Source organism: Camponotus vicinus, unplaced genomic scaffold (assembly GCF_025532165.1).
Source record: "Camponotus vicinus isolate PSW18456_S1 unplaced genomic scaffold, iyCamVici1.0 SCAF_12, whole genome shotgun sequence".
Lineage (NCBI taxonomy): Eukaryota > Metazoa > Arthropoda > Insecta > Hymenoptera > Formicidae > Camponotus > Camponotus vicinus.
In genome coordinates this window covers 3,505,887-3,533,528 of record NW_028141948.1, presented here as the reverse complement: position 1 = coordinate 3,533,528, position 27,642 = coordinate 3,505,887, and the positions used below count along the sequence as shown (strand labels likewise).

General features: G+C 35.7%; 4 protein-coding genes across 15 annotated transcripts in view; 3 read left to right on the top strand and 1 right to left on the bottom strand.

Annotated features, from left to right (window-relative positions):
- Nucleotides 1-15,574, top strand: part of Dhc98d (Dynein heavy chain at 89D) — a 29,343-nt gene extending 13,769 nt beyond the window's left edge. For 2 of the 5 annotated variants that reach the window (XM_083083782.1, XM_083083783.1), the window contains exons 25-53: nt 380-907; nt 1,000-1,158; nt 1,239-1,499; nt 1,815-2,069; nt 2,222-2,492; nt 3,979-4,256; nt 4,584-4,848; nt 5,044-5,258; nt 5,318-5,506; nt 5,573-5,764; nt 5,935-6,386; nt 6,474-6,669; nt 6,729-6,945; nt 7,623-7,935; nt 8,099-8,393; nt 8,570-9,027; nt 9,310-9,590; nt 9,684-9,838; nt 10,534-11,286; nt 11,676-12,014; nt 12,223-12,424; nt 12,486-12,628; nt 12,708-12,869; nt 13,009-13,309; nt 13,851-14,062; nt 14,404-14,571; nt 14,650-14,829; nt 14,927-15,073; nt 15,244-15,574. In XM_083083782.1, coding sequence (XP_082939908.1) covers nt 380-907; nt 1,000-1,158; nt 1,239-1,499; nt 1,815-2,069; nt 2,222-2,492; nt 3,979-4,256; nt 4,584-4,848; nt 5,044-5,258; nt 5,318-5,506; nt 5,573-5,764; nt 5,935-6,386; nt 6,474-6,669; nt 6,729-6,945; nt 7,623-7,935; nt 8,099-8,393; nt 8,570-9,027; nt 9,310-9,590; nt 9,684-9,838; nt 10,534-11,286; nt 11,676-12,014; nt 12,223-12,424; nt 12,486-12,628; nt 12,708-12,869; nt 13,009-13,309; nt 13,851-14,062; nt 14,404-14,571; nt 14,650-14,829; nt 14,927-15,073; nt 15,244-15,390 — 7,734 coding nt within the window. In that variant the 3' untranslated portion in view covers nt 15,391-15,574. Of the gene's footprint in view, nt 1-379; nt 908-999; nt 1,159-1,238; nt 1,500-1,814; nt 2,070-2,221; nt 2,493-3,978; nt 4,257-4,583; nt 4,849-5,043; nt 5,259-5,317; nt 5,507-5,572; nt 5,765-5,934; nt 6,387-6,473; nt 6,670-6,728; nt 6,946-7,622; nt 7,936-8,098; nt 8,394-8,569; nt 9,028-9,309; nt 9,591-9,683; nt 9,839-10,519; nt 11,287-11,675; nt 12,015-12,222; nt 12,425-12,485; nt 12,629-12,707; nt 12,870-13,008; nt 13,310-13,721; nt 13,781-13,850; nt 14,063-14,403; nt 14,572-14,649; nt 14,830-14,926; nt 15,074-15,243 lie in introns of those variants that run through there. The other 3 variants (XR_014435884.1, XM_083083785.1, XM_083083786.1) reach the window with 3 other exon arrangements.
- Nucleotides 15,575-15,704: 130 nt separating this feature from the next.
- LOC145962822 (uncharacterized) lies at nt 15,705-18,093 on the top strand. 2 transcript variants are annotated; one of them, XM_083084178.1, is made up of 3 exons: nt 15,705-16,055; nt 16,231-17,036; nt 17,130-18,093. In XM_083084178.1, the coding sequence occupies exons 2-3, from the start codon at nt 16,265-16,267 to the stop codon at nt 17,507-17,509; spliced, it is 1,152 nt and encodes a 383-aa protein (XP_082940304.1). In that variant the 5' UTR covers nt 15,705-16,055; nt 16,231-16,264; the 3' UTR covers nt 17,510-18,093. The 2 variants fall into 2 exon arrangements, with proteins under 2 accessions (XP_082940304.1, XP_082940302.1); XM_083084176.1 differs by having other exon boundaries at nt 16,231-18,093.
- An 876-nt stretch (nt 18,094-18,969) lies between these two features.
- On the top strand, nt 18,970-25,265 carry LOC145963514 (transmembrane protein adipocyte-associated 1 homolog). 5 transcript variants are annotated; one of them, XM_083085551.1, is made up of 8 exons: nt 18,970-19,031; nt 19,104-19,704; nt 20,302-20,495; nt 20,567-20,862; nt 20,947-21,143; nt 21,228-21,288; nt 21,364-21,550; nt 21,643-22,958. In XM_083085551.1, the coding sequence occupies exons 3-8, from the start codon at nt 20,347-20,349 to the stop codon at nt 22,733-22,735; spliced, it is 1,983 nt and encodes a 660-aa protein (XP_082941677.1). In that variant the 5' UTR covers nt 18,970-19,031; nt 19,104-19,704; nt 20,302-20,346; the 3' UTR covers nt 22,736-22,958. The 5 variants fall into 5 exon arrangements, with proteins under 5 accessions (XP_082941677.1, XP_082941680.1, XP_082941676.1 ...); XM_083085554.1 differs by lacking the exon at nt 18,970-19,031 and adding an exon at nt 23,280-25,265 and having other exon boundaries at nt 19,041-19,704; nt 21,643-21,772; XM_083085550.1 differs by lacking the exon at nt 18,970-19,031 and having other exon boundaries at nt 19,041-19,704.
- LOC145963516 (peroxisomal leader peptide-processing protease-like) overlaps nt 24,076-27,642 on the bottom strand; it is a 76,596-nt gene continuing 73,029 nt past the window's right edge. For all 3 annotated transcript variants that reach the window (XM_083085556.1, XM_083085557.1, XM_083085555.1), the window contains exon 7: nt 24,076-26,771. In XM_083085556.1, the coding sequence (XP_082941682.1) occupies nt 26,683-26,771 (89 nt within the window). In that variant the 3' untranslated portion in view covers nt 24,076-26,682. The remainder of the gene's footprint in view (nt 26,772-27,642) is intronic.

Sequence of the window (27,642 nt, the reverse complement as noted above, 5' to 3'; positions counted from 1 at the left end):
TATAAAATTATGGAAATAATCGAAGTTATATAATTCGCGATATTTTATCTTGATTTCCCTCGAAATTTAATTTAAGTCCATATATTATTATCAGCTTTTTAAATATATATTTACAAAATTTAATTATGTTAATTTTTTATTTCTTTATTTTTTAATTATATAATATAATGTATTAATTAATTTTAATATAATATAATTTCTAAAATATAATATTTTATATTAAATTAATTCTAAATAATTTCTTCATTAATATAATATAATATATTAATTAATTTTAAATGTTAATTACTTATATTATATTAATTACTTAATTATATAATATAAATTTCTGTCGCATTCCTACTATATTTCTATTATAAAACATAACGTTCTCCGAAAGTTCGAAGGCCAAGATATCGTGCTGGACTCGAAAGTGGGAATTTTCATCACCATGAATCCAGGATATGCCGGTCGCACGGAGCTACCGGAATCCGTCAAGGCCTTCTTCAGACCAGTGGTCTGCGTAGTACCGGACAACGAACTGATCTGTCAGATTAAGCTCTTCAGCGCCGGCTTCCTGATGGCGAAGCAGCTCGCCAAGAAAATGACAGTTCTCTATAAGCTCGCGAGCGAGCAGCTGAGCAAACAGACGCACTATGACTTTGGCTTGAGAGCTCTCAAGTCCGTCCTCATCATGGCCGGTCAGCTAAAAAGAATTTCCGGTGAGTTGCCCGAGAACGTCGTCCTGATGAGAGCTCTCAGAGACATGAATTTACCAAAGTTCGTGTACGATGACGTGCCGCTCTTTCTGGATTTGATTAAGGATCTCTTTCCGGATTTGGATTGTCCCAGAGTGCATTATCCAGACTTTAATGAGGCGGTTGAGGCGGTACTGGAAGAGCATGGATACATCGTCTTGCCTGAGCAAGTAAATGCATATATTTATACGTATTTTATTATCGTAAAAATATAATTTTTTATTGCAAATTTTTAAATTAATAAATTAATGATCGCATTTAGGTTGACAAAGTCATTCAATTATACGAAGTGATGATGACCAGGCATTCAACGATGCTCATTGGCCCTACTGGTGGCGGTAAGACGGTAATAATCGAAACGCTATGCAAGGCACAGACGCGTCTCGGGAAACCTACGAAACTGCACATTCTGAATCCCAAAGTAGGTGAAAATTAATTGTAACGATTATAGAATTAATTTTTGCTGCTTCTTAAATCATTATGTTTCTCAAATTGATCAAGGCTTGCACCGTCATTGAATTGTATGGAACATTAGAGCCTACGACGCGTGATTGGACGGACGGCCTCTTGAGCAGCATCTTTCGCGAAATCAACCGACCCTTAGATTCTGGCAAGGACGAACGCAAATACATACTCTTCGATGGTGATGTCGATGCATTATGGGTTGAAAACATGAACTCGGTTATGGATGACAACAAGTTGCTGACTCTGGCTAATCAAGAGAGAATCAAAATGCAGAATTATTGCAGTTTGCTCTTCGAGGTAACTTAACACAGATATTGAATATATGGTGAGATAATTTTAATTTAGAAAAATTTATCTAATAACATTATTCGCATAATTATTTTTACGACTATTTTTAAAAACAATAGCGTAAATTTTAATCGTGATTTAATATTAAGTTAATTTTGAGATAAATTGTTGCGAGAATAGCTACATGTTTTTTATTTATTTTCTATCATAGACACAATTATTTATTTTATATAAATTATTTTTATTAAACACATATAATAAATCTAAAAAATTGTATGATCTAAATATTTTTATTTGGATAATTATTTGTTTTCTATGCTCAAGGTAGGCGACTTGCAATACGCCTCACCTGCGACAGTGTCGAGAGCAGGTATGGTTTACGTTGACCCGAAGAACCTAGGATATCAGCCATATATGAACAAATGGATACAAGCCAAGAGCAAAGCAGACCAAGATTTTTTTCGCGGAATGTGCGAGAAATACGTACACGGTTCGCTCAAGCTCATTATCGAAGGAATGTTAGGCCTTCAGGCAATCGAACCGCTTCGGATGATCATACCACAAACTGACCTCAATATGGTAACCACTAGACTCGCTAATCGACTATTGATTAATCCGTATTTGTGGCTGAAAGGATGAAACTTGTTTTAGAATTCTATTTATTATACATATTCATTTTTTACCGTACGTTACTAATGGTGTTTTACGCATTTGACGTTTGCTTTTTCAAGGTAATTCAACTCTGCTACGTGTTTGATGGCTTGCTGTCATTATTAAAAGACGAATCGGTGGATAAAAAATCCACGGAAGTCCCTCAAGAAAAAGAGGATAGTTCGCTAATGGCAAAAGAAGAACTCCTGGAGGCGATATACATTCAAGCGTGTTATTGGTCCTTCGGCGCGTCTATTGTCGACGACGCGCGCCTCAAATTTGATGAATACATAAAGAAAATTTCTGGACTTATACTAGTCCAAGATACACCTGCTAAGCTGGCAACCACTAGTAAGTTCAACCAGAATTACGAAACAAAGATAACAAATATCATGAGAAAATATGATAATTAATTTAAATTACAAAAATTAATAAATATAAGACTCGAAATATAAAATTAACAAAACAGTTATAATGACAATACGAGTCTAGTGTCGATGTTATAACACATTTATTTATATTACAATCAAATAAATATTGATATTAAAGCATACAAAGAGAGGATAGCGAACGTTTCGACCCTATTTTTGGGTCATCTTCAGCGCGAAAGTATATAACAAAAGATAATATAATGAAAAAATATAATAGTAGGAACGCATTATTGCAGCCAGCGTTTAAATTACAAAAATTAATAAATATAAGACTCGAAATATAAAATTAACAAAACAGTTATAATGGCAATACGAGTCTAGTGTCGATGTTATAACACATTTATTTATATTACAATCAAATAAATATTGATATTAAAGCATACAAAGAGAGGATAGCGAACGTTTCGACCCTATTTTTGGGTCATCTTCAGCGCGAAAGTATATAACAAAAGATAATATAATGAAAAAATATAATAGTAGGAACGCATTATTGCAGCCAGCGTTTAAATTACAAAAATTATATTTATCATTATATTACAAAAATTATATTTATCATTATATTACAAAAATTATATTTATCATTATATTATCTTTTGTTATATACTTTCGCGCTGAAGATGACCCAAAAATAGGGTCGAAACGTTCGCTATACTCTCTTTGTATGCTTTAATATCAATATTTATTTGATTGTAATATAAATAAATGTGTTATAACATCGACACTAGACTCGTATTGCCATTATAACTGTTTTGTTAATTTTATATTTCGAGTCTTATATTTATTAATTTTTGTAATTTAAACGCTGGCTGCAATAATGCGTTCCTACTATTATATTTTTTCATTATATTATCTTTTGTTATATACTTTCGCGCTGAAGATGACCCAAAAATAGGGTCGAAACGTTCGCTATCCTCTCTTTGTATGCTTTAATATCAATATTTATTTGATTGTAATATAAATAAATGTGTTATAACATCGACACTAGACTCGTATTGCCATTATAACTGTTTTGTTAATTTTATATTTCGAGTCTTATATTTATTAATTTTTGTAATTTAAACGCTGGCTGCAATAATGCGTTCCTACTATTATATTTTTTCATTATATTATCTTTTGTTATATACTTTCGCGCTGAAGATGACCCAAAAATAGGGTCGAAACGTTCGCTATCCTCTCTTTGTATGCTTTAATATCAATATTTATTTGATTGTAATATAAATAAATGTGTTATAACATCGACACTAGACCCGTATTGCCATTATAACTGTTTTGTTAATTTAAATTAATTAATTTAAATTAATTATTAAATTTCAATCATTTTTTGTGCCCGCATCTTTTATTATTTTTATTATTTTGAGTTTAGAAAATAAATGTGCACGTTTATGTCTATGTGTGTGTTACGCTAGGATATATACCCGTATCATTTCCAACTATGTACGATTATGTATTGGATGTGAAGAGGAAAGTTTGGATGGCGTGGAAATGGTTGGTACCGACATATCTCCACGATAGTCAAAAATTCTTTACGGATATCCTGGTGCAAACTATCGATACTTTGCGTACTATGTGGTTTGTGGATCTCATGAGCAATCTGCAGAGACCGGTATTATTGGTCGGAGAAACTGGCACCTCGAAAACGGCCATAATTCATGAGTTTCTGAGAAACTTGCAACCCGACAAATACGTGAGTGAGGAAACAATATCAAAGAGATAAATTCAAATTCAATTAGTCAAATAAATTATTCAAATAATATAATGATATTTATTTAAATAATAATATTTAATAATAATATAATAATAATATATTAATAATATATTAATAATATAATAATAATGTAATAATAATATAATAATAATATAATAATAATATAATAATAATATAATAATATTTTTCAGTAAAATATAATATATGTGAATTATAAGATATGTGTCTAGAAAATCTCTTTATATATTATTTATTATTATGTAATAATTGACTACATTTTTTACAACCTATGATGATGCCAAGTAGGAGCAGTTCCTACTTAACTTCTCGTCGAGAACCACTTCGATGGACGTGCAGAGGAATATCGAGTCGGTAGTGGAGAAAAGATCGAGAGAAATATTTGGACCGCCGCCCGGAAAAAAATTAGTCGTCTTCATCGACGACATGAACATGCCAATTGTGGACACTTATGGAACCCAGCAACCCATTGCGTTTCTTAAATTGCTCTTCGAAAGAGGTGGCTTTTACGATCGCGGACGCGATCTGACCTGGAAATATATGAAAGACATTTGTGAGTATAATATCGTTTCTTTTCGTAATTTTAAGCCAAGTTTCTTTTCAGTGATTTAATGAAACATAATTTTTTTTGTTATTTTATAATATTAAAAATTTTATAATTTTTTACGATATCCTACGTTAATAATTATGCAACATTTTAACCATGTTATCAAACCTTCAAATGACATCAAATCTTTTTACGAAATAGATTATTTAGCTGCCATGGGAGAACCTGGCGGCGGCAGGAACGAAGTCGATCCGCGATTTATCTCGATGTTCTCAGTTTACAATGTGACTTTCCCATCGAGCGAGACTCTCAATTATATTTACACCAGTATCCTGTCCGGTCACCTGCAAACGTTTCCTGAAGAAGTTCAATCTATCGCAAACGGACTCGTGCAATTGATGTTGGAACTTTACGAGGTAATTTTGCAACAATTATTTATCATGATAAAATATCAACAACATATGATGCTATTCAGACAGTTAGAAAAGAACTACTACCAACGCCATCCAAATTCCATTACATTTTCAACATGCGTGACCTTTCGAGGATCATGGCTGGTCTGCTTCAGAGTCATTCTAACTTCTATCCAAGCGTAAAACAATTCGTTAGACTCTGGAGGAACGAGATCACCAGAGTTATGTGCGATCGTCTCATTAGCGTTCAAGTAATAAGCCTTTTATTCTCTTTCCATTGATTAAAACTTCACTTGTAAACAGTTTCGCCTTTCTAGGATGAAAGTTTGATCATCGATCAGTTAAAGGAGAAGATACAGAATTATTGGGAATTAGAGCCAGAAGTGATTCAGTATAGTTTACGAGACCCGATGCTTTATGGCGATTTCAGAAACGCTTGCAACGAGGACGAGCCTAGATTTTACGAGGATCTGCTAGACTATGAAGCAGTCTACAGCTTGTTCTTGGAAGTTCGTTCTTTTATTTTAAATTTAATTAATTTAATTTAATTGATTTAATTGATTTAATTTGATTCCTTTTTCTCGATTATTTTTCTATATGTATCTAATATAATTCGATTGCAACATTACGTTTATAAAGACAAAATTCTATACTCTTGAAAATCTCGCACCATTCGCAGATTTTCGATGAATATAACGAGAGGATCAGAGCCAAGCTACACATGGTTCTCTTCAACGACGCGCTCGAGCACCTTACCAGAGTGCATCGTGCACTTCGGATGCACCGAGGACATGTGCTTATCGTCGGTACCGGTGGCAGTGGTAAAAAATCCGTGATAAAGTTAGCGTCTTTCGCCGCCGGTTATCAGCTCTTCCAGATCGTCTTGAGTCGCGGTTACAACGAGACGTTCTTCCGCGAGGACATGAAGAGCCTGTACAACATGGTCGGCGTGGAAAATAAAAGAGTCGTGTTCATGTTTACGTGCGCTCACATTAAGGACGAGGGCTTCCTCGAGCTGGTGAACAACATGCTGACAAGTTCCGTGCCGGCTCTCTTCAACGACGAAGAGAGGGATGCGATTGTCACTTCCTGCAGAGACGCGGCGGTTAAAGCCGGCTTCGACATCGCAAAGTGATTTTAATCTCTTGTTATCTATTCTTGAATCTCTAATTTAATTTTTTGAAGAATATTTATTTAACAATTTATTCTTGATTCCAGAAAGAGCGTCTGGTCGTACTTTGTCAAGACGTGCATCGCGAACCTGCGAATAGCGCTGGCGATGAGTCCGTCAGGCGACGCTTTGCGAATACGATGCCGCAATTATCCGGGTTTGATCAACAACACCACCGTGGATTGGATGTTTCCGTGGCCGCAACAGGCCTTGGTTGCTGTGGCGAACGTTCTCCTCAGAGACGTAAGCGACTGCACGAATAAGCGAGGGAACATTTAACGAAGTGAGACCCTTTCTTCCAGAGTCCGATCGTGCCACAGGAACACAGGGAGGCGATTGTAAATCACATCGTATACGTACACACGTCCGTATTACAATACACGGTGGATTTCGCGACGAAGCTGAGGAGACGAAATTACGTCACGCCGAGACATTTCCTGGATTTCATCAACACTTACCTCAAACTACTGACGGAGAAGAAGAACTTTATAAATTCACACCGCGCGCGTCTTTCCGGAGGTAACTGCTTAATTTTTTTACAAATTATTTCTAATTTATTATATCTATTTTTTTATTAATAACATGTAGTACAGGGTGTCTGAAAACTTTTCGCGGTCCTGAAATGTGAAGGTAGATTGGCTCAAATTAAGAAGGAAGGTCCTCTACTGTTTGGCGATATTTGCAATAATTAACGAAAAATTAATTAAAGAAGATCGGCCAATGCGCATGGCTAGAAGCGCGCGGCGGCGAAGGCGGTTTCACTGTAACATAATGGCGGTGCGCGGTGAAGCGGTGATTGGGGAGGGGAGCAGCGATGAGTGTGTAGGCGCGCGGGGAAGGCTCCTCCTCTCCCCAATCACCGCTTCACCGCGCGCCGCCATTATGTTACAGTGAGACCGCCTTCGCCGCCGCGCACTTCTAGCCACGCGCATTGGCCGATCTTTTTTAATTAATTTTTCGTTAATTATTGCAAATATCGCCAAACAGTAAAGGACCTTCCTTCTTAATTTGAGCCAATCTACCTTCACACTTCGGGATCGCGAAAAGTTTTCAGACACCCTGTATAACAAGTTTAATGATACTTTAAGTCTTTCAAATTCAATCTTAAGAAATTATTTCTTCCCATCTCTTAAAATAAAAGAAGACACGATTTCATATGGAATAGATATTTCTTCCCCAATAAGTATTTCCGTCAGGATTGCAGAAAATCGCAGAGGCTTCGGTGACTCTGATTGAACTGAACAAAATTCTGGCCGTGCAAAGGACCAAAGTGGCCGACCAAACGAAGAACTGTGAGCAGTTGCTCGCGTCCATCGGCGAAAGCACGGATATCGCGATGGAGAAGAAGAACCTGAGCGAGGAGAAAAGGAAAGAAATCGAGGACAAGAAGAAGATGATCACCAAGGAGGAAACAGAGGCCAAGAAGACATTAGCCGAGGCTCAACCGGCTCTCGACGCGGCCAGACTCGCACTGGGCGAACTCGATAAAGCTGATATCACGGAGATCAGGTGACTAGAATCAATTTAAAAAGAAAAGGAATTCTTATGAGATATTTAATATTGAACTTGGAAAAGCTTGAAGCGAGAAAGACGCTTAAATAAGAGACTTAAATAAGAGAAACGGAGACAATCAAACTTGAAATTCGCTAAATAACTGATGATGATAATTCAGATCTTTTGTGACGCCGCCCGAACCGGTGCAAATCGTCTCGGAATGCGTCGCGATGCTTCGTGGTGTCAAGGATGTATCCTGGAAAGGAGCTAAAGGAATGATGAGCGACCCGGGATTCGTAAGAAGCTTGCAGGAAATGAACTGCGATCAAATCACTATAAAACAGCAGCAAGCAGTTCAAACGCATTTGAAGAAAACGGACAAACTGGATCAAATGCAGGTCATCAGCAAAGCAGGATACGGCTTGTACAAATTTGTCCTCGCTGTTTTGGATTATTGCGCCGTTTATAAAGAGGTAGTTATCTAATTTCGTAAGCTTTAGTTCAATTTAATATTTTAATACGTTACTTTAATTCTTTATCTTTCTTCTCTTACTCTTCGACATCGAATGGTTCATCTCTTCTTAATTTTCTAAGACTTAGAAATATTAAATTCATACCGATAACAATAAATTCTGATCCACTGTTTCAGGTAAAGCCGAAGATGGATAGAGTTCAAATGCTCGAAACAGAGTCCGAAAAAACTAGACGTGCGTTAGAAAAGGAAGAAAGAGAGTTAAAACGATTAGAAAAAACGATCGAGGAGCTGAATGCGAAATACGACATAGCGATGACCGAACGACAGAAACTGCAGGACGAGACAGATCTGCTGCAGCGACGCCTACTGGCTGCCGATAAGCTCATTTCTGGATTGTCTTCCGAGAACGAACGTTGGCAAAAGGATCTAGTGGGTTTGCACGATGATTTGGAGAAGATTATCGGAAATTGCTTGTTTGGAGCGGCATTCCTCGCCTATAGTGGTCCGTTTTCCTACGAATTCAGAAATGAAATGTACAGCGACTGGAAGAGAAGCATTTTGGAAAAAGACCTACCTCAGTCGATGCCCTTTAAGCTCGAGACCCAACTGAGCGATGACGTTGAAATTAGCACGTAAGACTAGAGCATTTAATTGTGAAGTAAATGCATCTATTAATTAAAGGAAATATCATTAATTTAGTCTTGTTATTTGATCAAGTTTTCAGCATATATTAACATATGAATCAAAATAAAAATTTTAGAAATACAACTAAACTTCTTAATTAACAATAAAAGAAGAATAATAATTGCTCGCAGATGCAGTTACTTTATTTCATCTTATAGATGTATTCGTATAATTAAAACTTTAACTAAAGAAAATTGATAAGTCTCTCTAATATTTAATGCAACTTGAAGCTGGAACTCGGAAGGTCTTCCACCGGACGAGCTGTCCGTGCAAAATGGCATATTGACCATGAAAGCATCCAGATTTCCGCTTTGCATCGATCCACAGCAACAAGCGCTGAATTGGATCAAGAAGAGAGAAGAGAAGAAGAATCTGAAGATCCTCTCCTTTACAGACACGGATTTCCTGAAGCAAATAGAACTGGCGATCCAATATGGTTTACCGGTACTTGTGCAGGATGTCGACGAGATCGACCCCATCTTGAACAACGTTTTATCAAAAAATATTCAAAGTAAGTCGCACAATTCAAGAGAATCATAATCGCAATTCGTTGAAATACAGAAACTGATTTAATTTCATTAAATTAATTTGTTCTTTGTTGCAGCCGCTGCAGGACGAACTTTTGTCATTCTCGGTGATAAGGAGATAGATTATGATCCAAGATTTCGTGTATATTTGACAACCAGAATGACCAATCCGATGTTGGATGCAGCCGTGTATGCCAAAGCGATTGTTATCAATTATATGGTTACCACAGCAGTGAGTTCAATTTAATTATACAGGGTATCTGAAAACTTTTCGCAGTCCCGAAGTGTAAAGGTAGATTGGCTCAAATTAAGAAGGAAGGTCTTCTACTGTTTTGCGATATTTGCAATAATTAACGAAAAATTAATAAAAGAAGATCGGCCAATGCGCGTGGCTAAAAGTGCGCGGCGGCGAAGGTGGTCACATTGTAACATAATGAGTAGAAGTGCGCGGCGAAGTGGTGATCGGAAAGGGGAGGAGCCTTCGCCGCGCGCCTACACACTCATCGCTCCTTCCCTCCGCAATCACCGCTTCACCGCGCGCCGCCATTATGTTACAGTGAGACCGCCTTCGTCGCCGCGCGCTTCTACTCACGCGCATTGGCCGATCTTCTGTAATTAATTTTTCGTTAATTATTGCGAATATCGCAAAACAGTAAAGGACCTTCCTTCTTAATTTGAGTCAATCTACCTTCACACTTCGGGACTGCGAAAAGTTTTCAGACACCCTGTATAATACATAGTTACGTTAATTTCAAGTTATAAATATAATATATATTTATGTTATAATTATTGTTATATTGTTATTATATTATTATCATATTGCATTCAAAAATAATATATGAATATTTCTATAATTTTTAAAAGATTGTCGATATATTCCAACATCAAATTTTACACAATAAAATCTTCTAAGACACGTGTCTTCAGGGCTTGGAAAACCAACTCTTATCAGTTGTCGTGAGAGTCGAAAGGCCGGATATCGAGGAGCAACGAGAGACGTTGATTCTGGAAACGAGCGAGAACAAGAATTTGCTGCAACAATTGGAGGACAGCCTTCTGCGCGAAATCGCCGCTGATCAAGGCAACATGCTGGACAACATCGACCTGATCGAGACTCTGGAGAACATCAAGTCTAGAGCTAACGAGGTGATGACGAAGCTGTTCCTCGCGGAGGTCACCTCGGCTGACATAGACAAACTTCGCGAAGGCTATCGTCCGGTGGCAGAACGAGGAGCTATCCTGTTTTCCGTGTTAGCCGATATGGCTACCGTGAACGCCATGTACCAGTATTCTCTGATCAGCTACATCGAAGTGTTTATCCACTCACTCAAGAGATCGCTGCCGGATCCAGTGCTCGTCAAACGATTACAGAACATTATTCCGATGTTGACAAAGAACGTGTACGATTACGGTTGTACGGGCATCTTCGAGAGGCACAAATTACTCTTCTCCCTGCAAATTTGCATGAGAATAGAAAGAAGCGTGGATAACGTGAATCAGAAGCAGCTAGACTTCTTCATCAAAGGTAGCATGGCCTTGGAGAAATCACCCCAAGTGAATCCCACCAGATGGTTGCCACAATCGGGCTGGGAAGATGTTCTTCGACTGGCGAGCGATTTCCCAGACAAATTCAAGCAGTTGCCAGAAGAATTGCGGGATTGCGAGGACGAATGGAAGCAGGTAAACATTCCAAACAGGGATTATTCAAATAATTTTATTTTATTTTTTACGGCTAGATAATAATAGAAAATAATCATCAGCATACAAGCAGAATCTTTTATTCAAATTCAAGATTAAAAACAACACATTTTCAAAATTTTAAAAACACAAGAAAATTTGAATAATTATCTTCAAATAATTTGAATTATATTCGATTAATTTGAATTAGATTTGAATAATTTGAATTATATTCAATTAATTTGAATTAAATTTGAATCATTTGAATTATATTCAAATAATTTGAATTATATTCGAATAATTTGAATTGTGTGTGAAATAAAAATTTTACAATAAATAAAAATCCTCTTGAAATGTGTGATAATTAATCGACTAATTGATACTCGTTTTAGTGGTATGACTCGGACATGCCAGAATCGGACGAACTCCCGTGCGATTATAACACGCGATTGACATCCTTTGAGAAACTGATGCTGATACGCTGCTTCCGCGTAGATCGCGTTTACTGTAGCATCATTAATTACATTATCGATATCATGGGTGAACAGTATATCACGCCGCCTCACATGAGCTTCGATATGATTTTCGAGGAGAGTACGCCCACCATGCCCGTGATCTTCCTTTTGAGCCCGGGCTCGGATCCTACTTCGGAGCTGATGAAGCTGGCTGATCGATACGGCTGTGGCGGTGGAAAGTTCAGATATCTCTCGCTTGGTCAAAGTCAAAACAAGGTGGGATAACGCATATGTAATCAGATATATAAGATTTAATATACATATAATGACTGGACGATCATAATAAAGTAACGATAAATGATGCACTTAGGATCCGTGTTTAATGTCCTGCGTCTTAAAGTTACTTTCGAAAAGTTATTTTATATAAAAAATACATATCTTTTATATAACAGATTTTATATAACAGACCTTCTTTATATAACAGATCGCGATGGAATTGTTGGATGTAGCGATGGCGAGAGGCCAGTGGCTGATGCTCCAGAATTGCCATCTACTATTGTCCTTCACAAAAGATCTAGAGAAGGTCGTGGAAAACATAGGAAAGCCTCATCCCGATTTTCGCCTGTGGCTCACCACGGAGCCTATTCCTAATTTTCCAATCGGAATACTGCAACAATCACTGAAAGGTATAATGAAATATACCTCGTTGTGTGTCATGCATGGTATTCTAAAACAAATTATTTGTAGTGGTAACGGAACCACCGAGCGGGTTGAAATTAAACTTGCAAAGCACATATTTCAACATGCGACCACAGATTTTGGAAATCTGTTCCCATCCTCTTTACAAGCACTTAATTTACGTTCTAGCCTTCTATCACGCTGTTATCCAGGTGAATTTCAGAAAGTCATACATTTAATTAATAACGTAATAGAATCTTTATTAAAAAAATACTTAAAAAAACCTCGTAGGAGAGAAGAAGATACGGCAAAATTGGATGGAATATAAAGTATGATTTCAACGAATCAGATTTTAACGTATGCACTACCATTCTCGATACTTATTTGACAAAAGCACTGACAACAAAGGAGTCTAACGTACCGTGGAACAGCCTCAAGTATCTAATTGGAGAGGTACATTCGATCTAAATCTCCCTTTAAAGATCTTTTTTAATTTCGGCATCTTTTATTATTATTTGAAATATTTTTTAAATAAATTTGCATCATTTTTGCCTTTCGCATTTGAAAATAATTTAGGTAAAAAATAATTTAGGTAATGTACGGCGGAAGGATAATGGACAGCTATGATCGTCGCGTCTCTTACATCTATATGGACGAATATTTAGGTGATTTTCTGTTCGACGAGTTTCAATCATTCTACTTTTACAAGGATGCCGTCAGCTATGTGATACCACCGGAAGGAGATCGCGATGATTATTTGCGATTCATCGAGGAACTTCCTCTCGTGAACACTCCGGAAGTATTTGGATTGCATCCGAACGCCGAGATCGGATATTTTACGCAAGCGGTCAAGAGAATGTGGAGGCATCTCATTGAACTTCAACCACAAACCGGTGCGAATACTATATCTTTCCTCGTCTTATATATTTTGTATTTATAACATTTATAAATTTTTATCATTTATTATTATTTGTATTATTATAAATTGTTTTATTGTTAATATATATATATATATATATATATATATATATATATATATATATATATGTATTTATAATTTGTATTATTATTAATATTTTAAAATATTTATAATAATATAAATAATAATAAATGATTAAAAAGTAATATTTTAAATAAAATACTTTATTTAAAGTATTTTATTTAAGACATTACTTATGATAATTATTACTTATGATTATTAATTTTACTTTAATGTTACGTGATTCGAATTAATAACGAGTCATATATTTTTATCACTTATTATTTTGTGTATAAAAGTTATATATTTCACTTATCTTTTAGCAGAAATATCAATTTTTATTTTTATAATTGATGATTGTTCGTAGCTCGCTTGGATAAAAAGTGTAAGTCGCATATTAAAGAGTTCATTACATTTTTCGATAAATCATGACCTGTCATGTATTAAATTTTTAGCGATCAGCATCACCGGTGTCAGTAAAGATGAATTCATCGATAACATAGCGAAAGAGATCTCAGCCAAGATGCCCGTATTATATGATATTAACAAGGTCAAGAGAAATTTCGGTGTGACCGTAACACCTACCGCAATTGTCTTATTTCAAGAATTGGAAAGATTCAACAAATTGATAGAAACGATAACGAGGACATTGAATCAGCTGAGGAAGGTCGCGCAATAAATCTTCAAGATTTTATGATCCATCATAAACTTATAAATATAGCGATACGTCTCACTAAATATTTTCATTTTACATTTTTTATAAATTCCATTTTATTATTGCATTTATTTTTTTGTTTAACAGATTTATATCGTATTTTTATTTTACAGATGTATTTTCATTGTATTGGTATTTATTTTTACTTTACAGATTATGTTGTATTTTTATTTTATAGATTTATTTTGTATTTTTCTTGTACACTTTATAATACAATTTTAACTTTTTCTCTAGCTTTGCTAAATTTATCGTGCGATTTGGTATCCAAAAAAATGCTCCATCTTCAATTTTAGGCCATCGCCGGCGAAATCGGGATGGACACTACACTGGAAAACATTTCCGTGGCACTTTATAATGGTACTCTGCCCAAAGAATGGGCCAAATTCGCACCGGACACTCGAAAGAATCTTGCCGGTTGGATGGACCACTTTCAAAAAAGAATAGATCAATACACTAATTGGGTAAGGGGTTGAGCACGCAAAATATCCTATTCGATTCATTCTATTTTGATTAATGATATTTTCCTTCATCTTTATTAGTCTGGTGCGAACGAGCCCGTGGTACTTTGGTTGTCTGGATTGCACGTGCCAGAAACTTACCTGGCGGCTTTGATTCAGATAGCTTGTCGCAAGAACAGCTGGCCTCTTGATCGTTCCGTCATTTACACGACGGTATCGAGCTTCTTTAAACCTGACGATGTGGAAGAAAGACCTGATCAGGTAAATTCGATTTTTGCTCGTCTTATTCTATCCATCGTGTTTTATCATAGGCAATAATATCAATTATTCTGCTATATATCTGCGCTTTAATAAATAGGGATGTTATGTGCACGGATTATACTTGGAAGGCGCCAGATGGGACATCGAGGAGCGTCGTTTGAAAAGATCGCATCCGAAAGTTTTGATAGAGGAGCTGCCGATATTAACCATCATACCTACTGAGGTTCATAGACTGAAATTACAGGTATTCAAAATATTATGCTATTTATTATGATCTTGAATCAAAAAATTCAATTGGCAAAAAAAGTCATGATTTTAATTTATAATTCTTATAAAAAATGATTAAATTGAATTAAAGTAAATAATTATTTTTTAAAAATAAATAATTACAATAATTAATAATTTTTTTTGCAGAATACGTTTAAAACCCCCGTATATACTACATTAAATCGACGAAATGCCCTCGGTGTTGGTTTAGTATTCGAGGCCGATTTGGCGACTCCGGAACACATCTCACATTGGGTACTTCAGGGTGTTTGTCTCGTATTAAATATAGATTAAAACAGTGCTTGAGGTCAAACCCGTATTCTTCAGTATCAGTACTTGTTATGTATTAATATTATAATTAATTAATATTAGCGTAATATAAATATAAACAATCATTAAATTATATTCTTAATCGTCATAATTTTCTATGTTTATTATATGTATAGTTCTATAAATTTTTTATCACACGAGAAATAAAACGAGAGAAAAGAAAAAATTAAGAATTTCATTTATAATCCATTTATAAATCTTTTAATACGGATCGATTAAATCTTAAAAAAAATAGTATTAATATACATAATTATGTTAGTGTATAAATTTATAATTTTTTAATTACATTTTATGTTATTTCATATACGATTTCAATATATTTAATGCTATTTATTACACACTCCCTATAGGGGGAGTTCCCCTAGCGCCGGACAGCACCTAGTACCGGACATATGTCATATCTCAGCAAGTAAAAACACGATTGGGTGGTTATATCGGTGATTGGACGGAGGGGGTATAGCGATCCACGCACAGGATGCGACATGCTCCAGATCCGCACACGCAAGCTAAAAGGACAGTTGATCGATGCGTTTGACGAAAAAACGTTGTATTGTATAATTTAGAAACAGGTCATACCTACGAAGATTTGTTGTCTTACAATATCTATTCTTGTATTAGGAAGTATTTTGGTAAGTAGTTTTCAAATATCTATGTGCTTTTTATATAAAGTAAACTAGTTTTTATGAATTCGTTATTTTTGAATACATCTTTTGTCCCCTGGTCCGGACAGAATATTTTTCTCTAACTTTGCCGGACTAAAAATGCATGTTTATGTTTGTATTTATGTTCATTACTTGATTTTAGATACAGTGCTTAGAAAATACATCTAAGCAACGACATGGATGGGAAAAAGAAAGGTTCGTGGAATAAAGACGCTTTGAAAACTGCACTTGACAAAATTATGTCAAAAGAAATCAGTCTTAGAGAAGCTTCTACAAAATATGGAATTCCGAAAAGCACTTTGCATGATAAAGTAGCTTGTTTAAAAATTGGCAAAGAAATTGTATTAAAGCCGAAACTAGGAAAATTTACTAAAACGTTCTCATCAGAATATGAAGAGCAATTAGTAAATCATGTGAAAGATTTAGCTAATCGATGTTTACCATTGATAAAAAAAGAATTTTTAAAGTTAGCTTATGACTTAGCTGTAGCTCTGAAGCTTCCTCATCGCTTTAACACTGAGAAAGGAATAGCTGGTAAACATTTTTACCATGATTTCATGGCTAGACATCCAGACTTATCGCTAAGAAAACCAGAATCTACGAGCTTAATACGAGCTGTGGGTTTTAATAAGCCGCAAGTAGAACTGTTTTACAACAATCTTGAGAAGCTCATGAACCAGTTCAATTTTCTTCCTTCTAACATATATAATTGCGATGAAACAGGGGTCAGCTGCGTTCAAAAGCATCAAAAAGTTTTGGCCGTGAAGTCTGTGCGCCAAGTAGGAAAGCTGACTTCAGCTGAAAGAGGCAAAAATATCACCATCCTTTTCTGCATGAGTGCCAACGGATATTTTATTCCACCGTTTTTCGTTTTCCCACGACAGAAAATGAATAAACGCCTGATGATAAATGCTCCAGCACAGAGTGAAGGTGTTGCACAACCAAAAGGTTGGATGAATAGTGACTTTTTCCTCCAATGGCTGCGGCATTTTATAAAATTTGCACATCCGTCAAAGGAATCTCCTGTTCTTATCCTTTTAGATGGTCACAGCAGTCACAAAACCCTAGATGTGATAAATTTTTGTAGAGAATGTAATATTCATTTAATCAGTTTTCCACCACACACATCCCACAAGCTCCAACCGCTCGATAGAACTTTTATGAAGCCGTTTAAAAATGCTTATTACGAGCGATGTGACATGTGGATAAGAGCAAACGCAGGAGCACGAATAACAGATTATGATATTGCAGGTCTTGTTGGTGAAGCATTTACTAAAGTAGCTCGACTGGATATAGCAGTGTCTGGTTTTAAATGCACAGGGATTTATCCTTTTGATAAAAATATATTTTCTGACATTGACTATTTACCATGTGATGTGACGAATATTCCATCAACAGAAACAACAGAGTCAACAAGATAGAAACAACAGGACAGAAACGACCACAGAATTTAATGTCTCAAAAGATGTTCCAAGTGAAGTTTCAAGGGCTCAAGAGACATTACATGTTCAGCCATCTACTAGCTCTGATACAGATATTTATCAAAATATTTTGAAATTATCCCCTGATGCTGCAAAGAAGTGATCAGAATCAAGGAAGAGAAAATCAGAAAAAAGTCAAATTCTCACTTCATCTTCTTATAAATTATTAATTGAAGAAAAAGAAAATGAAAAGAAAGTTAAAGAACAGAAGAAAAATTTAGGAAATAAGTTTAAAAAGACGAATCGACCAGAAAAGATAAAGAAAACTAGAGTACTAACACCTAAAAATACAAGTGATGATACTACATGTGTAGTTTGCTTAGAGAGTAATGAAGAAGATTGGATTCAATGCTCCAACTGCCAGGAATGGACTCACGAGACATGTGCTGATATCCCTGAATGTTTTGATGATTATATTTGTGATCATTGTAAATTATTTTGAAGTTGTTCGATGTTAGGGGATCTATTTTAACTATGTCCGGTACTAGGTGCCACTTTAAGATCGTACAAAATTTCATACCAAAGTTTAACTCTGATTTAAGTATTATATTATAGAAAAGTGTATTATTTCGTTCATTTATTTTCATTTCTAATATTGTTAACTAATAATTAATGCAAAAGATTAAATAAATAAAACATATTTTTTTTATTTATCTACAAAAAACCTTAAGTGTCCGGTACTAGGGGAACTCCCCCTATATACTTAAAGACAGATTATGGAATGAACTTTTTGTTAAACGTTTTTATTTCTACATATATATTTATTTAGCTTTTGTTATGCAATATAATTCTGTTATATAATACATGGAAAATTGATTTTTTTTAAATCAATTTTAAGTAGATAATTTAAAGAGACGTTTTGAAAGCAATTTGACAGTTCCTTCATGATGAGTGATGATAGGGGGAGGGGAACTTATTTAATAAATGTATAATTTTATTACACATTTAAAAGAGTCCCTCTCCCCCTATCATCACTCATTATAAAGGAACTGTCAAATTGCTTTCAAAATGTCTCTTTAAATTATCTACTTAAAATTGATTTAAAAAAATCAACTTTCCATGTATTATATAACAGAATTATATTACATAACAAAAACTAAATAAATATATATGTACAGTAAGCGCCAATAATGCCTTAACATATGAAATTGGTCGCATTCGAGACCAATAATAACTTAATAATAATTAGTTATTATTAGTCCCGAATGCGACCAATTTCATATGTTAAGGTATTATTGGCGCCTACTGTACGTACAAATTTATTTTTATAATTGATATATTTGATATAGTTGATATATGACTATATATTCATTAAATAATTATTCACAAAATTAGCACAAGTTCATCTAACGGTAGTTTTAAAAATTTATCGTATAAAGAGATCTGTACTTCCCGCTGGTAAACAATCCGTCTAACCTAACATCACTCGACCAAACTATTGTCACTTTACTCTAACCTACTCGTACGTCACCAAATCACATGTTCGATGAGCCTCGAGTCTAAACAAACTAAAATAACTATTCCTTTTTTCTAGTTTCATTCAGATAAGTGTCCAACATGTTGAAGCACAAGGTTGAAACAGATAATCGCGTTAATTAACGCAGTGCGGAAGAAGGAGATCTGCGCGAGGAGAGAGTCGTGAATCGTGGCGTCACCTGTCAATACCTCGGGACGGTGCTGCGTTTTCACGTCGCGCGATTCTACGAGGTGGGATTTAATCGGGGATGCGAAAATTGCGTCGAACTCTCGATAAAGCGTTCCGATTCCCTGGCGCTTGCCCGCGCGATTTAACGTCAAAATCCACCCGACATCGCAAGGACGAGCGCAAAACGCTGACGAGCTGAATGGACACTGGAATCACTGGAATCTCGTAGCAAAACGCCAATTGAAGCGCACGAGCGTGAGGAAAGATACGATAGAGAAAGAGAGACAGAAAGAGAGAAAGAGAGAGAGCAAAGGAGACAGCTGAGCCAGCGAAGCGAGAGCGAGAGAGAGAGAGAGAGAGAAGAGCGTAGATACTCTGGAAAGTCGGAAGCAGAATTACGAAGTTCGTCACGCATCGAGTGCTTGTCACGGCTGGCTGAAAAAAGCGCGCCGTTTCCCAGGGAAAAATGAGAGCGATGTCTTCATACTCGGTAAACCTATTAACGGTCTCATCCAATTAGCTAAGTCGGTTGTCCGAGACTGGACGTTGTGTCAGGCTGATCGTTTGACAGCTACACAATAGGCAGCTATTTATCGATTTTTCCGTAACGTCAGTCGTGAAATTCGTGCCTCGTCGAGGAAGTTTTAGACACTCGAGCTCGATCTCGAGTGTCTGTTTATCTCGTGTGTCACTTCCGCGTCGCGAATCGAAATGTCAAAGACGCCAGTGACTCTGAAAATATTTTAGGTTATGTTGTACGATAGCATTTGTTTTGTTGCACCGTGTTCTAGTACAGTAGGCGCCAATAATGCCTTAACGTATGAAGTTGGTCGCATTCGGGATTAATAATGACTAGATATTAAGTTATTATTAGTCTCGAATGCGACCAACTTCATATGTTAAGGCATTATTGGCGCCTACTGTACAACGGTTAAAGATTGTTTAAGGTAACGTGACATCTCGCTAGAAATCGCGTATCTTTCAACGAAGTCAGCTGTTCGATTGTTTTCTCGGGCTCAATAATCAAGTTGTTTATACTGTGATTCTATTGTTTTGACATTTCATTCTGTGCATTGTTTGTCATCAGTGAAACCGGAAGGAGAATCTGACAGAACGCTCGAGAAGATAGGAAATGTACGGCGCCGAGAGGGAGGAAGTGTCTGAAAGCTGGTTACATACGTATGATCTGAGCAGTACTATGATTCCCAATATAAGTACGGCCATGGACGATGAGGAGCATTTTTGCAAGCTCATCTTATATAAAGAGATCAAAGATTCAAGGTACGTTATTACTTATCATTTACCACACGATAATATAATCAACTTGACAAATTTCATCTTGCGTCTTTCAGAGTCCGAATATGGGATGTCATCATTCTAGTACCGAATCTCTTGTTCCTTCTATTCATCGCGATGCGATTCAACAGAGCGAGGCTTAAGTTACGTGCAACGAGTAGTCCGATATTTTTAGCATTTTACGGTCTCGTTATTTGTAACGTAGTTATATCAGTCGTACGCTGCGTTGTATCGATGACGGTAAATGCAGCGGCAACAGTTGGTGGCAAAGCTGACAAGGTTTTGTGGGTCACTGTGAGATTTTTTCTACTATCTACCGAGATGAGCGTTGTTATATTTGGTCTAGCGTTTGGTAAGTGACATACTCGTATTTGAAGAGGAGAAAAAATGTGCACAGTATTTATTAATATGCAATTTTTATTTTGTTTCTACTTAGGCCACTTGGATAGTCGTTCTAGTATTCGTAGAGTCTTACTCGCTACGTCATGTATAGCACTGGCATTTACAATCACTCAAGGAACGTTGGAATTAGTTTTGCCAGACGATACATTTCATATTCCCAGCCGTGATTTTTACGTGTTTGGTCACGGTGGTATGATGTTTTGGTTTTGTAGCAGTCTCGTTTTTACTACGGTATGCTTGTGCACATTATAATTTTTTTCTTTCGTTGGAAAATATATATATATATTGCTGAATATGTCTCGATATCGCTTTTAGATATATCTCTTCATATTAATACTGCCATGGACACGGTTACGGGACCGCCTAGCACTTCCTAGTAAGCAATTCTTATCACAGATTATATAACGCTTCTCTGATTGTAATTATTATATATGTACGCTTCCTATTGCAGCACGGAAAAGCTTTTACATTTATGCCGGAACGCTAGCGACATTGGATCTAGTGCAATCAATTGGCGCAGGCTTTCTAAACTACACGCAAAATCCAGTGGGATTATGCATTGTAGACTTCACAGCAGCAGTGTATTTAAGTCTTTTTACTCCTTTGGTTTACCATACATTCCTATCGGAATTCTTCGGGTAAGCCGCTGCAACATGTAGCAATATGTTAGCAACTCGAACAATTGGGTCGTTATGCATGGCTAATATTTTGTAAATTATTCTGTTTTCAGGGTTTCACAACCTTCGATAATGTTCTCTTACAAAGCGCAAGTAGATGACGCAATGGACGAAGACACAGTATCGTTACCGCATCAACAGAGTTTTTCATCCTTGAAAACCGACAGCGATTACATCTATCAGGTCCATACTCCTTCTATTCACATACCGTTGTATGATTCTCAAGCATTGAAATCCTTCAAGCAGGGAGCTTCTCTTTATTCCTTAACATCAGCTAAAGATCCGAAAAATAGCGACTCGAGCACCTTTGGTTCACCAATTAGATCATATCGCTCGACAACCGGTATTAGAAGTTTCGGTAGAGATCTCAACACGGTAAAGGATACCTCGGAATTGGCTGATTATCCTTTGATTAAATCCGACCCTTTGTCGACCACCCAAAAGAGTGTGCCGGATCTAAGATTTTCTAGTCCGAGCCGGAAAACCGTTTCTGTTAAGTACGGTGGACCCAGTAACGTCTCGAATTTGCTCCTCTCGCCCGATACCGCTAGTAACTTTCTCTACAAACCGAAAACGATCGACAGTAACGTTAATCTGTATTCTCAAACGAGAAAAAGTAGCTTAGAAGGTGTATTGGATGGCGCAGCTGTAGATCACGCGACTATAGTTGAGAACATTCTGCATGGACATAGTAACTTTTCGGAAATACCTCAAGTTCCAGCGTTAGAAAATAGCTTACAATCTATTTTGGAAAGCGGGTCGCACAAAATTGAAAGGGAGGATCCCCAAGAATCTCGATTAAAGATAAGCGATGATTTAGCGCTTCAAGAGAACGCTGCTACTGTAAACCCGAGCTATTTAACGACGCGAATTTTAGACACTGAATTCTTTAAAATCTCCTTGGATGATGCGTTACTTGGTATATCTGATACATCGAATGTTACACAGCAATTATTTCCTAGTTCTTCTCGTTCAACTGTCGCCTACAAAAGAAACCAAAATGATTCGAAGGCAGGAGATTCGGGCGGCTTAAGTGATTATTTGCTATCTATAACATCTCCAAAATTCGAAAAGCACAAAAAGAATAAGACGCAGCAAAATCCCGATCCCTCTCAAGATTCAGATACACAAACTGAATCTTTGTAAATAGCTTATTGCTGTAGTATCACGGGTCACTATGTCTGTAGACCATGGATAACTTTTCCAAGTTTTACATTGATTTTATCAATAATTTTATTAGTTATTAATCTCTATATTACGCATTATAACGTACATGGTAAGATACCATTTTAGAGCTTTATTTAACTGTAAATATATTTTAGCATGTTTAGAGAATCATATATAAAATTAAACATATTGATGTAGTCAATGCACTTGGTTTCATTTATTTACACTAACTTTGGGCAATTTCCCTTGGCAACGATATCATTCTGCTTCTTTACGAATGGAATCTTGTAAATATATTCAAGATTCGTCAACGCACTGTTTGCACCGTGCTTTCTAATGCAATAGTACACGCGAGACACGATGTTTTATTATTACATAATGCTTTGAGGTTCAATTAATGAATTTAATTCACCGACGTTACATTAGCTTCACGGTAATTTTTTAATTAATTGGTTGATTGACTGATTGATTGGAAATTTGCCTCGGAATGCAAAGCGGAATGTTCTTTCTTCTTTCTTTGCAGAATCACAGCGTTTATGACTCGACCCAGTTTGACACGAACGCTACGCCAATCAACCCGCTCTACGCGGCGTCTCTTCAAAGCCCAGATAGTATTACCGGTTACAGTATAGACAGTCAAGAAGCACCGAATCCGCCAAATGGTTATCAGCAATGAACTATCGCGCATATCGATTCGGTGTGCTACAGAAAAAGCTACAGAACAAACCTGGATATATACGAACAATTATTTCAACGGTTAAATTTTACTACGAATTTCGTGAGAGCTCCTCTGAATACGAAGAATTCGCTATTTTTCTTCGAAAGGAGCATATCGTACGAAGAAAAGGTTCGGAAAAAAGTTTCGGAATTAAAGTAACGTTATGATTATCTAAGGAAGGATTCTAGTCGTTCGTAGAGAATTTTCAAGGCCGTAATAAACATGAATGCTCTCGGTCTTCATGTGATAGTTGGCACTGATGCGCCAAATTGTGATCGCAAAATGTTGGAAGAAATCTCGTAAAAACTTGGAATCTCTAGATAGTTTTAATTTGCTTTATTGTTAGGGCCTGAGGTTTTTTCTCAAAGGATAATTATTAGAAGGTGTACAGCATTAATTTATATTATTTTTGTACTTAAATAGAAACTTTGGGATCGTTGCGCGAGTGAATCTTTTATAGCACATGAAAAAGAACTTTTTTTCAACAAAACGTTCATTTATTCCAAAGGACGTACAAGATGTATAGGTCGTTTTAGAATTCGCATACTACCTCTTGAACGCAAACACTCTCACTAGTCTATCTTTTTTTTTTTTTTATTCATTAAATATATCTTTATCTAAATAAAGAGAATTCAGTAAAACAAAATTAGAAAATAAAAATTTATATCAACATTTTTTTAAATTATCCCCGTTATAATAGCTAGCAATAAGTAATATGCGACTTTTGCAATGCCCTATGCATGTAGTGCAATCAATCTCATAGCGGAATATTGTCTTCGTCTCTATAGTTTTGTAATGAAAACTGCAAAAATTGGTGTAACGGCCGTGTGGGATATCAGTAAGACAAAAACCAAACACTTAGATTTAACTTTCGAATCTTGCTTATCGTTTCTCCGTCCTTCTCATCAAAGTGGACGTCGTCGTATCGTTCTAAGGTGATCCCTCCTTGCGCGTGGAATTACGCGCAAGCGACAAGCCGGACACACGCTATTTTCTTACTTTTGCATCGAAAATCATTAGATTGATTATATAAGGACAATAGGAGTCATTAAGATTAAACACGTCGTGCGGAGATAATTTTTTAGATTTAAGAAAAACTCTTCGACACTCCAGTAACTATTACGGAAGACTCCATCCATGATGTATATACATAATCTGTATTCTAATGTAAAAGATATCGTACTATTTATATATACATTAATATATATACACATTATATATATACATATATTTATCGATATTATGTATCTCCGTAATCTGACGATTCAACTGTCAAAACATTCGCTCCTGCGCTATCCGCTTTTTTTTTAATCGAACGTTTATCGGTCTCGCGCAGAAGGGAAGATAAGAAAAAACATATACAAAATTAGTATTATAGAATTGACGAAATGTTTATCACACATGCCCTAAGACGTGATTGTAGATTCACGAGGTTGTAGATTCCTCCGTTTTCCTATGTGCATTTTAGAGGAAGGAAGATTAAGAGGAACAGAAGAAAAATCACAAGTGATAACGTAACTACGTATTTTCTAGCGTTTAAGTCATTCGAACTTGTATATAGCAAACGGAACAGCATGAAATAGTGTATTACACGATGAGTCTCTCAATTGCGTTTTACCATCTCCGACTGTCAATCACCCCGCACTCTTCACGAACGTTACCTGCGACCGTCTGACCGTGTGTGATTCTTTTGTAAGCATCGAGTGCAGTATATAAGGCAATATTATGTGACCGCGTCATATAGATATAATTGAAAAAAAATAAAATAAACATAAATTACAATTCACTGTACGTTTTGTATTTTTTCGAAAATCTCACGTAGCTTCTCCATCCACGCGTGATGCCTAATATACAGGGTGTATCTGAAATGATGCACTAAATTTTAGAAGCGTATTCTAGAGGTCAAAATAAGACTTTTTCTTATGAACATGGGTCCGCAAATGAACCCCCCTCCGAGCTAAAATTCGAAAATGTGTGAAATTGACCAAACACCCGCAACGCAAATTTATTTATCTCTCAAGAGAGGGTGATAGGTAACGTCAAAACCAAGGTCAAATAATAAGGCAATCCATAATACAGCCAATTTTTAATTTTTTCCCCAAACTTCAGAGGCCCCTAGCTCGGAGGGGGGTTCATTTGCGGACATGTTCATAGGAAAAAAAAAGTCTTATTTTAACCTCTAGAATACGCTCCTAAAGTTTAGTGCATCATTTCAGATACACCCTGTATACTATCTTAAGACGAATTTACATATTTTATGATTTACAATTTTCTAGTCAAATATTATATATTTAGATTAATTTATGATTACATTCCCCTAATATAAAACAATGATCTATATTGAATATATATTAAAACATGCATATTTATCTCAGAACTCTGAACTAAAGGCAATCAATAAATCATAATTTTCAATCATATTTTGAGTACAGTTCCCTTATATTAGACATAAACAAAATTAATATTTTTTAGAGAAACTTTTCCGCTTACAATTAGTGAAATACGGAAAGCAAATGTGGCTCAAAGAAGTTGCGGACAAATATTAGTTGTGCGAGCATTTGTCAGATGGCGAAGCAAGTACATCTGAGAGAGAATTACTCTACTCTGTTATTTCAGGAAGGCATCAGAATCACAAATAATTTAATTTGTTATAAATTACTTTAGATTATTATAATGTGCATCTATTATGGTAGATCAGTATATCACAATATTATACATCTAAACAATATATTGTAGAAATCATATTTTGTGACAAGACAAATGCAGTCTTTTCAAAGTACACCAACGTTAAATACCGCTTGAAAATTCTATACACGACGTGACTAGTATTATTCATCAGCAAAGTCTTTAGCATAAATACGAAGGGATCATTGACTCGTGTCGCTTTGCATGCCAATCGTTACGACTTAACGTTACGAAAAACTTTCTCTTTATATTAAACTCGGTCAATGGCGTGTATTATTCAATGAGGGTTCGAAGGCGAGTTTATGTTCATAACAGCGTGTCGAGTTCGAGATTGACAGGTCCAGGGTGACTCATAGACAAATATTCCGCAATGCAAATAATCCAATCCAATGTTATCCGAGAAATACGATAGTCGCAGAAATAGTACAAATAGTACGGATCGAAAAATCCATCATACGATTAGAATTTGAATATATATTGTATATGTACCCAGTTTATAAGTTTACTTAGCGCATTGTTTTTTTCAGAGCTTGGATGGCAGCAAAGGATAAAAATTCCAAACGTTGCGCACTATCGCGTTGTTGCACGTGAAAGCTCGAAGCACATCGGGATCTGGAAAGAAAATAGAAGCAAGAGATAACTCAATATTCAAAAACTAGATTCAATTTTACAATGAAATAATTAAAACCGAAAAAAAAAAACAAAGAACAGAACAATTAAAATATTTTAGCTCTGTCTTTTCAACAAATCCTAATTTTATAATTGCTAATCTGTGAAAATATACGTATACAGGGTGTCCCATTTTAATGTCCCACCCCAAATAACTTTCTTATTTTTAATTTTAGAAAAAGATGTTTCAGACAAAAGTTGTATGGTTTCAAGGGGGACATAAGGTGGTGTCATTAGTTTGACCTTGAATAGTTGCTTCAAGGTCACGTAAAGGTCACCTTCAATTTTTTAAATGAAACCCCTTACTTTCTATTGCATATTCTTGTAGCTTATTTCGAGAGCTTTCCAAAACACTATAATTAAGTACCTTTTCGTTAAGTACTTTTTGAGTTATGAGGCTTGAAATAATTTCTTAATTTTACATAAACCGTAAAATATCTTGTAAAATATTCATTTTTCGATTATCTTACCTTAATACTTTTACGTACAAAATAATGAGAGGAATCAATTGGTGTAAAGAAAACATATAGTTATTTTGAAGAAAAAATATGTAATTTGCAATTAACAATTCCATATTTCTTCTTAAAAACAACTATGTGTTTTCTTTACACCAATTGATTCCTCTCATTATTTTGTACGTAAAAGTATTAAGGTAAGATAATCGAAAAATGAATATTTTACAAGATATTTTACGGTTTATGTAAAATTAAGAAATTATTTCAAGCCTCATAAAGTACTTAACGAAAAGGTACTTAATTATAGTGTTTTGGAAAGCTCCCGAGATAAGCTACAAGAATGTGTAAAAATATATAGG